The sequence below is a fragment of the Cucumis melo genome, chromosome 6 (assembly GCF_025177605.1).
Source record: "Cucumis melo cultivar AY chromosome 6, USDA_Cmelo_AY_1.0, whole genome shotgun sequence".
Taxonomy (NCBI): domain Eukaryota; kingdom Viridiplantae; phylum Streptophyta; class Magnoliopsida; order Cucurbitales; family Cucurbitaceae; genus Cucumis; species Cucumis melo.
Genome location: NC_066862.1, coordinates 36543852 through 36557291, shown reverse-complemented (window position 1 = coordinate 36557291; position 13440 = coordinate 36543852). Strand labels below are relative to the sequence as shown.

Here is a 13440-nt window from a genome sequence, read left to right as displayed (position 1 = left end):
TGGTGATTCGCGCACCATTGATTTCTATAATCTTTCGCTCATCATCGATCTTTCTTTTCTTGTTGTTTCCATGAATCGCAGTATCTCTTGTTGCTGCTTCTCGGATTGTAAACGCATCAAGTCAAGGTTCTTCATGATTTTGGATAAGCTACCTTCAATCGTAGGAATTTTACTCATCTCCTTTTTCATACCGGCGATCTCTTGATCAATCATCTCCATCCTTTCCTCAATTTTTGTCTAGACCATTTTGTATTCCTTCTCATAATTTTGGCTCTGATACCAAAATGATGAATGTCGAAACTAACAGAAAGAATCTTCTTCTTTATTTAAAAGAAAATAGAATTTACAGACAAATTGAATTGAGAAAATCTCAATTCATAGAACAACGGCTAACTCTTGATCTCCCATCTTTTAAGGATTAGTCAAGTATAATTTCTCTCATACAGAAATCGTGCTCTCCTTTTCCCTCCACTTAACTATTTATACAATTCTATTCTTTAACTGCCTTAACTAACTAACTCTAACTTCCTTTTAGTTACTATTTTTTGCACGTGTTTTATTTCTTCTTCTACTGTACTGTAGAATAACAAGAGGTCTATCAAATTGTTGTAATTTTTGTGGTTGTGCTTGATGTGGCAAAAGCTCGTGTTTATTGACCTTTTCATTGTGGTTAGTGTCGTTGTCGTTGTTATGGTTATTGTTATTGAATCTCTCGTATTCCCAAAAAGGTTTTCCTAAGCCCATCACTCACTAAGTCTGCGACTTACGTTTTATGTTTTTCCTCCCCAGGATGTCAAGTAACAAAAGGAAAGAAGTGTTGTTACGTAGACTTGTGCAGCGTCCAAGTCGTGTCATCCTACCTCGCATTGAAGGAGTCAATGGATAAGATCTTCGCTCCTTAATGCCAGAGGCTCCTACTCAAATAAAAGAAAGGTCATCCGACGTGTTAAGGTTGGAGAGGTCAAAGATGATGAATGTGAAGGAATTGCGCTAGAGAAAGGAGGCCCTAAAGGTTGTGCCTAAAATGGTCGATGGGCAACTGAGGAGAATGATGAAAATGAAGTATTTACAACTCTAAATATCCCATCACAAGAAGCATCCTTAGGCGATGGAGGAAGAAAAATGGATCAGAGCTCAATTTTAAATTTTATATCTAACAAGAAAAGGAATGTAACTATTAGGCTTGAACCCTTTGTAAAGTATCAAGTTAATAAAAAGTGAAGTTACGGTTATTTCGTTTCTTATTAATTGTTTGTAGAAAAATTAACAAAGTTCTTGGCAGGTAGTATGGTCATGTGACTTCACGTATGAGCGATTTTACTAAGTGCATGAGTTATATAAAGATTTTCATTGTGACAAATACTAAATATGCGACATGAGCTTAACTCAGCAGGGAACCTATTTGAACCAATGGATAAGAGGTCCTGAGTTCAATTATTCCCACCCCTGATTTTATTTGAATACCTTTCAAAAACAAATATGTGGGAGCTGACTCTGGCCTTATGAGTTTGAGTTGTAAGAGCTGATTGGCCATACGAATTATTATGTGAGAGTTGATGTTGGCTGCATGATTCTAACATGCAAAAGCTCACTTCGATTGCATGATTCTAATATGTGAGAGCTAACTTCGACAGCATGATTTTCTGATCCTACCTGAGCTATTTTCAGCTGCGTGATTAGATACTTTGTTACGGTAAACTTTGTATTATACAACAATAATCTTTGAAATGAACTTCTTGTTAAGCATTGTGTGCTTGGCAAAGGTGTGGTTGTGTAAGTTTTGATGGAAAGGTTGAGCTAAACTTTGAAGTTATCTTGTAGGAAGCGAGATACACTATGCCGAGGATGGAGAGAGGGTAGACTAGGTCATGAACTACTGAGCCAGCTATGAATTTGGAAGCCAACTTAGTCAAACCATGGTGTGAAGAAAGAAAGGGAGGAGGAACTGCTTGAGAAATTTTCACAGACAATAAGTAAAACAGGAAAGTAGTTTAGCATTGAAAGATAAAAGGCGTCGGGAGCTACATCCTTTGAAGGAACCACAAACCCAATAGATGCGAAGAGATAATTGAGTTTGGTCGATAAGTATTTTGGGGTAATGGAGTGTCCTGAAGAAATGAAAGTAAAATTAGGAACGTTCTTGTTACAAGGAGGTGCCGAGGATTAGTGGATTTTGTATTCGACAAGAGTAGAAGGAGTAGATTTCGTTACTTGGAAAGGATTTGATAAAGGATTCCAGGAAAGGTTTTATCCTCGATTGTTTGTTGACATGAAAAGGAAGGAATTCTTGAACCCAAGGCAAGGTGATAGGACGCAGAGTATGAAAAGAGATTCACTAGACTCACGAAGTACACAATACCCTTTATATTAGACGAAGAAGATAAGTGTAAGAGTTTTAAAGAAGGTTTGCAAACAACCATTCAAGTTCTCATAATGACAAGTGCGAACTAGTCGGATTTCTCCAAGTTTGTAGAGGCTGCTTTATGTGTCGAAAGTATGTTGGCAGAAGAGAGGAAACGTTCAAAAGGAAGAATATTTCAGAGCAATAAGAAACATCCAATAAAATTGGCATGAACCGAAAAAAACACTAATCTAACCTAACCCAACTAAAATCATTTCACCATAAATAAAGAAAACTTAGTATCGAAATCAAAATTCATAGTTAATAACCAAAGCATACATGTTATACGAAAAAGATGGCTAATTATAAACTTTTTCATACCCTTCTTAAGAAAGTATATGAGTATCTCAACAACTTGTGCATTCACCGGTTGTCCACTCTTCTTTTTGTATATGCTTTAGTCCATAATGCGACCTTTGTGATAGAAGTTGGATCTAAACTACCTTTTTCTACAAAATGAGATTTATACAATGAAACCACGTACAATATGGAAGCAAAATTGAAGTATAGTAATAACCTTTACCATCTCTTCAACCAATTGAGCATACCCTTTTCTACCATATGTATGTCAGAGTTATTTTTTCTTCATGGCTTTGTATTTTTTATTTTTGAACTACTCAAATGAAAGACATTTAATATTCGTACAAATTAGTAATAAGAAAATGTAAGTGTATACTTTTTGAAGTAGACATTTACCTGCCTTGAAGTTTGCACTAGTCTTTTCACACATAAAGTCTATCCAATCATCTACATATTACAAATTATCAGGCATCAACTTCAAAATTGCATCCTTTGTTGGGGCATCTTAATTCTGTATTACAAATTATCAGCCCTTCATAATTTACCCATCTTTTGGAAAAAAAAAAAAAAAAACTTCTTTTTTGTCAATCTTCCACATTATGGCTTGACTAAAGTATAAAATAGTTAGAAATCACAAAATGAAAAAGCTGATGAAACTAGTCATTTTTAAAAAATATTTCAGGTTTGTCTTTCCTTCTTATTGTTTTTCTTCTCTTACCATTTTTTTTTTCTTTCCATCTTTTTCTTTCTTCTCCTGCAATTTTTTTTAAAATATTTCTGTTTGCCCTTCCTTTTCATCTTCTTTCTTCTACAAATTTTTTTATTTTTTTTCAAACTATTATTTGGTTCAAAACTATATACCAAATATAAAAGATGTATTTTTTTTAATTTTTTTTCAAACTATTATTGTTGTTTAAGATTGTGTTCACGATATAAAAAATTGTGAATAAAAAAATCGTTAGATACTAGATAGCCAAATCTAGTCACATCTAAACGATCGTGTACCAAAAAGTCTTAAAAAAATCATTTAGATTTGCATAGCCAAATTTAAATAATTAAATCTAAACGATTGTATACAAAATATAAACGATCGTGTACTAAATCTAAACGATCATGTATCAAAAATCTTAAAAACAATTGTTGCGATTTGTCTACCCAAATTTAAACAATCATATACCAAATTTAAACGATCGTGTACTAAATCTAAACATATACCTAAAATATATTGAAAAAATCGTTTAGTTTTGGCGACAAAAATTTAAACAATTAAATATCAATGATCGTGTACCAAAAAATAACCAAATCTAAATGACCGCACCAAAGAATCTTAAAAAGAAATATCATTTAGATTTGGATAGTCAAATATAAATGATTAAATCTAAATGTTCGTATAGGAAAGAATAAACAAATCTAAACGATCATTTACCAAATATTTTACTAGCGTTGGGTGCCAATTAATGACGGGGTATTTTTGGTATTTTTCATTGTGAGCCAGTATACTGTATACTTTTTTTTGTGTACTTTTTTTCGTTTTAGATTTAATTTTAGTCTGTTTTTAATAAATTGTTTCTCAAATTTTAAAACAAGAAAAAAAAAGTTATCAAACAAGTATGTTTATTAAAAAATAAATAACGTCTAACAAGCCTTAAAGTACTTAAAAAATTAAAAGATGTGTCCTTGAAACTACGAGAATAAAAAAATGTGTTTTTCTTTCATAATATGGAAAATACACACCACATGTCAATGGTTTTTTTCTTTTTTAAGGTTTCATAATATTTGACTAATTGTCATCTTTAAATTTGTACCATTGTCATTTAAATTAGTAAACGATTGTAATGAAAAATAAATAAATAAATAAATGAGTAATTAATTTGAATACCTAGCTAGAGAGTGTTCTATATGTGTGTGTATATATATATATAAAAGTCTCATAGGTGATTAAAGAGCCTTTGGTACTTTGGTACTTGAGTTTGTATGCTAAAACAATACTCAACATTTTTTATCTAAAAGAAGAAAGAAAGAAAGAAAGAAAGAAAGAAAAAAGCATAAGAAAAGAGCGAAAGGTCAAGCTACCTACATTCTTCTATATAAATATTTCACTTCTCATTTCTTACTCCTCATTAAGTGTGGAGAGGGAGAAAATTTTGAAGAAAATTACAGGAAAAAATGGCAGACATCGAGGCTCAGACAAACAAGATGACCGAGTTGGATTGTTCGGAAGCCATTGCCTTTTCTAGGAAGCCAAAGCCCCCTGTCACTTTGAGGGTAACACAAAAACAACCATTTTTTATCTTTCTAACATCAACATATATTTCAACATCATTCCTTGTTCTTTTAGGTTGTTTTCTACTATAAGAGTATTATATAAAAAAATTAAGAGGTTCTAATTTCAACCGTTTAGGTCTGCTTGGATAAACTTTTGATTTTAAGTTTTTGAATGACATTGCAGGTTGTAAACACAATGCTCCAATTCATAAATTTCTGTTTCGTTATCAAATAATAATTTTTGTTTTCAAAAATCAAGTTGACTTTGGAAAATATAACAAAAGTAGTTTTCAAAATGTTATTTGTTTTTTAAAATTTGACAAGCAATAAAGAAACATGGTAAAATAAACATATATACAATTTAAAAACATAACAATTCAAACAAACATATAGTTTTGAAAGGCAACTTCATTTCTAGAATTTAACTAAAATTGAAGTAAATGTAGAACCACAAACTAAGAAATTCGGAAGAAAAACAAACACAAATTTTAATAGAAGAAAACTAAAATATTTAAGTTTTGTGAATTTATGACATTTTTGTGAACGATTTTAAAGAGGAAAATGACATGTTTGTGTTTAATTCTAGGGTAATTATAATTTTCAATAATTTTAAGAATAATAATTAAATATAAAACAACATTTAAAAAAATTATAAATATAGAAAATCTATTTGTGATAGACTTTTATTGTTGATATATTTTATCAGTGACAGACCAATATTTGCAACAATATGGTTTATCACTAATAGACTTCTATTATTGATAGAGTTTGACAGATTTTGCTATATTTACAAATCTTTTAAAATGTTGCTATATCCTTAATTATTTTGAATCCAATGATTATATTTGCAACCATTTGTTCAAGTTTCTTTTTTTCATTTTTTTATCTTTATATATATATACATAGACATATATATACATAGACATATATATATTTAAATAATTATTTAACACTTTAAATTAGGGAAATAAATTTTAAAAAGATTTATTTTCTCTCTAAAATTCCTTGCTAAAAGTATTCTTCTAATTTAAATTTTAGTGTAATTATTTAAAGTAGTAAATAATTAATTAAGAATCCTGTAAACATCTTTTTAGAAAAGGAAATTTTTATTAAGATAACAAGATACCAAACTATTTACGGTTCGTGTAACAAAACTCATAAAATTAGCTATTTTAAATATTTCAGATTTGTCCTTCCGTCTTGTTCTCCTCCTTGCTGCGATTTTTTTTATCGTCTTTCTTCTTTTTCCTCTTTTTTTTTTTTTTCTGCTGCGATTTATTTTTATCGTCTTTCTTCTTTATACTGTGATTTATTTCCATTGTTGTTATTTTCCAATTCTTTTTTATGTCGTTTAATTTTTTCATCGTCTTTCTCAATTCTTTTCTTCTTCCTCTTTTTCCGCTGCGATTTATTTTCATCCCCTTTCTTCTTTTCTTCTTTTCTTCCATTGCGATTTCTTTTCATCGTCTTTCTTCTTTTCATCTTCTTTTTATACATCGTTTAATCTTTCCATTATCTTTCTTCTTTTCCTTTCTTTTTTTTTCCTGTGATTTCTTTCCATCGTCTTTCTTCTTTTTTTCTTCTTATTTTTTACATCGTTTAAATTTTGGTAACTAAATCTAAACTATCGTGTACAAAAAACAGCAGAATCTAAAAGATCGTGTATAACGAATCTTCAAAAAAATCATTTAGATTGGAGTAGCCAAATGTAAACGATCGTGTAACCAAATTAAACGATAGAATTAAAAAAAATTGTTAACTTAAATGATCAAACCTAAACGATCGTGTAACAAATTTTAAACGTAACCAAATTAAACGATCTTGTAACCAATTTTAAACGTAACCAAATTAAACGATCGTGTAACCAAATTAAATGATATAATTAAAAAAAATAATTGTCAAATTAAATGACCAAATCTAGACGATCGTGTATCAAACAATAGCCAAATGTATACAACCGTGTATCAAATATATTACGCGCGCATTTTGTACCAAATATATTACGCCCGCGTTGTTGACAGGGCATTTTTTGTATTTTACATGGTGGGTCTGTAGGCTTTTTCTGTTTTCGGAATTATTCAATACATTGTACATATCTTGCCGCTTTGTTCTATTTGTACAAAAGACCCTTTTTAAAAACTCGTTATATATATATATATATATATATAATTTTTATTTTTTGAACTCAAGACTGATACCTTCGGAACATAAAAATTAAAAAGTTAATTTTTCGGGATATTTTCAAAAATAAAAAAAAATTGACAAACTATTTACATTCCATTGAATAAAACTTCTAAAAGAAAAATTTTTTACGCTTACTTTTATTCAATTTAAAAATTATTAATAGGGTTCTTTTTAGAAATATAACAAAGTTGCAAAATATTTATACTGTATAGAATAATTTCGAAAACGAAAAAAGCCCACAAGCCCACTGTGGAAAATGCAAAAAATGTCTCGTCAATCATGCCGTCAACAACGCGCACAATATATTTGGTACAAGATTGTTTAGATTTAGTTATTGTTTGGTATAGATTGTTTAGATTTGGTCATTTAGATTTGGCTACAATTTATTTTTTCAATTTTATTGTTTAATTTTGTTACATGATCATTTAATCTAGTTACGTTTAAATATGGTTAAGCAATTGTTTAGATTTGATCCAAATCTAAACGTTATTTTTTTCAAAATTTAGTACACGATCATTTAGATTTGGCTCAAAATTTGGTACACAATCGTTTAGGTTTTGCTAAATGATTTTTTTATTCTTTTGGTACACAATCATTTAGATTTGTCTACACGATGATTTATTTTTTTTACACGATCATTTACTTTTTTTTTTACACAATTATTTAGATTTGGTTACCCAAATTTAAACGACATAAAAAAAGAAAAGGAAAAGAAGAAAGATATAGAAAGAAATCGCAGCGAAAAAAATTGAGGAAGAAGATGAAAGAAATCGCAGGGAGGAGGAAAGAAGAAAGATGGAAGAGCAAATCTATAATATTTAAAAAATGGCTAACTTCATGAGCTTCGTTACACGGGTCGTAAATAGTTTGATGTTTTGTTACCTTTATAAAAATTACCCTTATTAAAATCATTTGATCATATTTAAAGTTATTCCCAAATTATGTGTTAATCATCGAAGATTAATTAAAAAAATTCATAGTTATAAATTAAGAAAATTTTCATAAATAGAACAAATTGGTAAAATATTTACGGCCCGTGTAACAAAGCCCATGAAATTAGCAATTTTTTAAATATTTCAAGTTTGCCCTTCCATTTTTATCGTCTTTCTTCTCCTCTTCGTCTGCAACTTGATTTTCTTTTTCTTTCCATTATCTTTTTTTTTTTTTTTTTTTTTTACAAACTGTTATTTGGTTCAACATCTTGTATCAAATATCAAACATCTATTTTCTTCAAACTTTTATTTGATTGTTTAAGATCGTGTACGAAATATAAAAAACTTGAATGAAATGTCGTTTAGATTTGGATAGCCAAATCTAAACGATCATGTACTAAGAATAGCTAAGTCTAAACGATCGCATACAAATAATCCTACAAAATTGTTTAGATTGGGATAGTCAAATCAAAACGATTGTGTACAAAAAAAATAAACAATCGTGTACCAAAAAGAATCTTAAAAAAATCGTTTAGCCAAATCTAAACAATCATGTATCAAAGAATGTTAAAAAAAATATAAACAATCGTGTAAATGAATCTAAACGATTGTGTAACAAATCTTGAAAAAAAAAATCATTCCAAATCTAAACGATCATATAATCAAATCTAAACGATCGTATACCAAACAATAGCCAAATTTAAACGAATAATAGTTAAATCTAAACGATTATGTACCAAATGTATTAAGTGTGTTATTGACATGAAAGTTTTGGTATTTTCCACTATAGGCCTGTGTATTTTTTTCGTTTTCGAAATTGTTTTATACATGCTACCGTTTTGTTATATTTTTAAAAGGTCTCATTTAAATTACCTAATGATTTTAATAGTTTCATTATAATCACTTTGACACATGAAAATCATAGTGGTAAATTTAACACTTTGGAGTTCTTTGTACACAGTTTAATGACTTACATTACAAGATCAAATCCAAGCAAAGAAGGTTTTTAATCCCAAAGAAACCACAATGTGAAGAGAAAACTATACTCAAAGGACTAAGCGGGTTGGTTTGTCCGGCAGAGATGTTGGTCATATTAGGTCCATCAGGGTCCGGAAAATCAACCCTTCTAACGGCATTAAGTGGCCGACTCGGTGGACGTCTCGATGGATCCATAACATACAATGGAAAGCCTTTCTCAAGTGAAATGAAACACCGAATCGGGTTCGTTACACAAGACGATATTCTCCATCCCCATTTAACGGTAGCCGAAACCCTAGTCTTCACTGCCCTTCTAAGGCTACCTAACACTTTAACGAAACAAGAGAAACTAGCAGAGGTAGAGGTAACAATCTCCCAATTAGGTTTAACGAGATGCAAGAGCACAATTGTGGGGAGCCCAGTCTTGAGAGGGGTTTCTGGAGGAGAGAGAAAAAGAGTTTGTATTGGTCAGGAAATGCTTATAAATCCGAGCTTGATGTTTTTAGACGAGCCAACGTCGGGCCTCGACTCGACCACGGCTCAAACAATTGTGACAATGATGGGGGAGTTCGCTAAGGGAGGGCGGACTGTGGTTATGACGGTTCATCAGCCATCGAGTCGTCTTTTCTATTTGTTCCATAAGCTTTTATTACTATTGGAAGGAAATGCAGTATACTTTGGAAAGGGATCGGAAGTTATGGATTATTTCTCGACTATTGGATATTCTCCATCTGTGCCCATGAACCCTTCAGATTTTTTGTTGGATCTTGCTAATGGTATGATTCTTTTATTTTGCATTGTTTTTGCTTCATTTCACTGCTATGGTTCTAATAGATATATGGCTTTAACTATAAGGTTGGGTTAACATTACTCCCCAATTAATAAATAGTGATTTTTACTTTTTGCACTTGTACTTTTAGGGGGGGGAGGCCAACATTACTCCCCAATTAATAAATAGTGATTTTTAATTGAACAACTTTAATTTCTACCAAAATTTTAAGCGTACAAATTAGGAGAACATTAAATTATTAATATATAATTAAACTTATAATAATTCAATCTTTACTACCATCAAAAAGTAACTTAACCAAATTAATATTGAGGCAACTTAGTGGATGGAATTAGAAGCATCAAGTCAGATCAAAGCAAAGGGATTTCAGCCTACTCTAAACAAAAACCCAATCAATTATTGAGTATTAGAGTATTCCAAAGAAAAATCTTTTATGAACTTTTGTAAAGAATATTCTAAAAAGATATTTGTAACCACCAAATTTATTATGTGTTTGGCAAAATTTAGTAGATGCCAAACTAATCTTGGGACTTGTTTTTTTAGTCAAACCAAAAAAAAAAAAAAAAAGTGATTAATATAATACCCTTTTTCGCAAAAGATCTATCTTTTCTAAATTTTCTTCCAAATCCAACAAACTGAACGAATTAGATAAAAAAAAAAAAGCAATCAAATTAAAAAATATATATAAAAGTGTCTCTAATATTATCTTATAAGTAAAAAACACTAACCATTGAAACTCAATATGATTCAACCAACCCCCTAGTGTTTTGTATTTACTGGTGAGGTACATGCAGGTTTGTCGATGAATGATCCAAATGAGGACCCAAAAATAGTTAAGCAAAAACTTGTTTCATCCTATAAGAACAATATAGCTGAAAAGTTAAAGAGAGAGGTACAAGAAAGTGATGAAGATCATTATTATTGGTGTGGAGATGGATCCAATGAAGACAACAACATTGAGATTTGGCCAACAACTTGGTGGCAACAATTTGCTGTTCTATTGATAAGAGAAATTAAGGAAAGGAGATATGAATCCTTCTCATCGATAAAATTTGTGCAAGTTGTAGCGATTGCATTCCTTGCTGGATTCTTATGGTGGCAATCTGATGACTCTCATTTACATGATAAGGTTTCATCATTTTCTCCATCTTCTCCTCAATTTCATTCAGGTTTCACTCCCAAAAATGTATTTAATGCTTTTCAAATTGCTATTAGATGTTTTTATATTAAAAACAAAATGTAATTGAATTTTGTAATTATATTTGTGATGCCGTATGTACTTTTGAACTATTTTTTTTTTTAGTTAAAGGAACTTTAAAACTTCAACCATAGTTTTGAAACAAAACACTAACTATTCTTATCTAAAACTAGCAGTAAGGTATTTTTAAACTCTTTTCTAAAGTTTTAGGATAATTTTCAAGATTTCATGGATATTCTTTTGACACAAATTATAAAGTTAAGTGCATTTTTTTATATTTAGTTTTCTTAATACTTGTCTATAATAATCTTATTTACAAAGTCTTTTATAAATTAATCGACTTAGACTTTGATTCAAAATTTTCTTTTGAAAATCAATCAATGCATCAATTCCAATAGTTTATTTGGTTAATTTAACATTTGAAAATGTATTCTGTACATTGGTATGTACGATTTAAAAGTTTGATTGATTATCCAATTATAACCTTTTATAATTTAATCGATTTAATCAATTTTCGAATGAAATTTGAATGATGGTGTAAATTGATACAACGTGTATGAGTTTAAAATTTTATTTAATATAACTCTCAAACTTTAGGAGTGGATAGAATTATATGTTCCCAAAACACTGATATATAGTATATGTGCATACATGTGTGTAGCTTGGACTTTTCTACTCCATACAAAGCTTTTGGACTTTCCTACCTACACTGAAAGCCATCAGCACATTCTCAAATGAACAAAAGATACTTGAAAAAGAAAGATCCTCAGCCATGTACAAGCTATCATCTTACTTCATATCAAAAACAGTCAATGACTTGCCCATGGAGCTTGCTCTTCCCACTCTTTTCATTCTCATCGTGTATTGGATGACTGGCTTAAAACCCACTTTTCCGAACTTCTTTTCCACTTTGTTTACAGTTCTCCTAAATGTTTTGGTGTGTCAAGGCTTAGGTTTTGCCCTCGGTGCCCTTATCATGGACCAAACTTCAGCCTCCATATTTGGATCAGTCTTGGCTTTGGCTTTCCTTTTAACATCAGGGTTTTTCGTTCAACATGTGCCTAAGTTTATTGCTTGGATTAAGTATGTTTCTAGTGGCCATTTTTCATACAAGCTTATGTTGATTTCTCAGTTCAAAGGTGATGATACTTATCCATGTTCTAACATTGGAGGGGTTTGTAAGGTTGGAGAGTTTCCTGTAATAAAGGAAATTGGGCTTGAGGGAAAAGCCATGACTGTCCTTGTATTGGTGGTAATGTTTGTTGTATATCGTTTTATTGCTTATGTTGCTTTAATGAGGATTGGTGTTACCAAGAAAAAATAGGATATATCTTATAGCTATTTTTTCTTTTTTCTTTTTTTTCTTTTTTTTTTTTCTTTTTTTTTTTTTTTCTTTTTGTTTTTTCTTTCTAAAACTAAATTTAACTTATAAATTATGTTATAGAACTCTTTCATTTATGGAACCTGGAAAAAGGATATGTGAGAATAATAATTAAAATAGCCTTCATGTGCATGTGTATATTTATTCTCCTCTACTTTATACCCTTTCTCCTCTTATAATTAATATGATGTTATGCATATCAAGATATACCTAGAGTAGAGACAAAGAATGAATACAATTTTACATGAAAACCCTCTAGTACATAGAGAAAAACCACGGTGCTGATAAATTTATTACTTTCTAATACTCATATAAAGGTACAAAGGGGAAGTATTTATAGGCAACACGAGCCTAAGAAATTACATAACTACTCTTGGACTTTCAACAAGATCTAAGCCCATTATTTCTAACACTCTCCCTCAAGTTAGGGATGTAAATATCAAAAAGACTCAACTTGCTAACACACAAATGAAAGCTTTGTGTAAGGAACCCCTTTGTGAGAATATCGACAATCTGTTGGCTAAGGGTATGTAAGGAATGCAGATGCTACCATGATCATCAAGCTTCTCTTTGATAAATTGTTTTCAATCTCCACATGTTTAGTCATGTCGCGTTGGATCAGGTTATTGGAAATGCTAAAGGTTACCTTGTTATCGTAGAATAGCTTCATAGTCTTGGCAAATATTAGACAACACCTTCTAAAGTAAAATCTCCTCACAAATCCCTAAACTCATAGCCATGCATTCAGCTTCAGTGCTGCTTCTAGCACAACTCCTTATTTCTTACTTCTCCAAATAACAAGATTGCCCCACACAAAAGTACAGTATCATGACGTAGACTTTCTATCAACAATAGATCCTACCAAGTAAGAATCTGTATAAGCTTCAACATATCATCTATCTGTCTTCCTAAATCTCAAACCTTCACGAGGGGTTGCTTTTAAATACCTCAAAATCCTGTTAACCAACTCCATGTGACCCTCATAAGGTGCCGAATGAAGTGATTGTCGAT

General features: G+C 30.6%; 1 protein-coding gene across 1 annotated transcript; it reads left to right on the top strand.

The window, feature by feature from the left end:
• The first annotated feature begins 4867 nt into the window (after window positions 1–4867).
• LOC103493345 (ABC transporter G family member 9-like) lies at window positions 4868–12372 on the top strand. Its single transcript, XM_008454050.2, has 4 exons — window positions 4868–4966; window positions 9044–9836; window positions 10645–10979; window positions 11710–12372. The coding sequence occupies exons 1-4, from the start codon at window positions 4868–4870 to the stop codon at window positions 12370–12372; spliced, it is 1890 nt and encodes a 629-aa protein (XP_008452272.1).
• Window positions 12373–13440: the final 1068 nt, after the last annotated feature.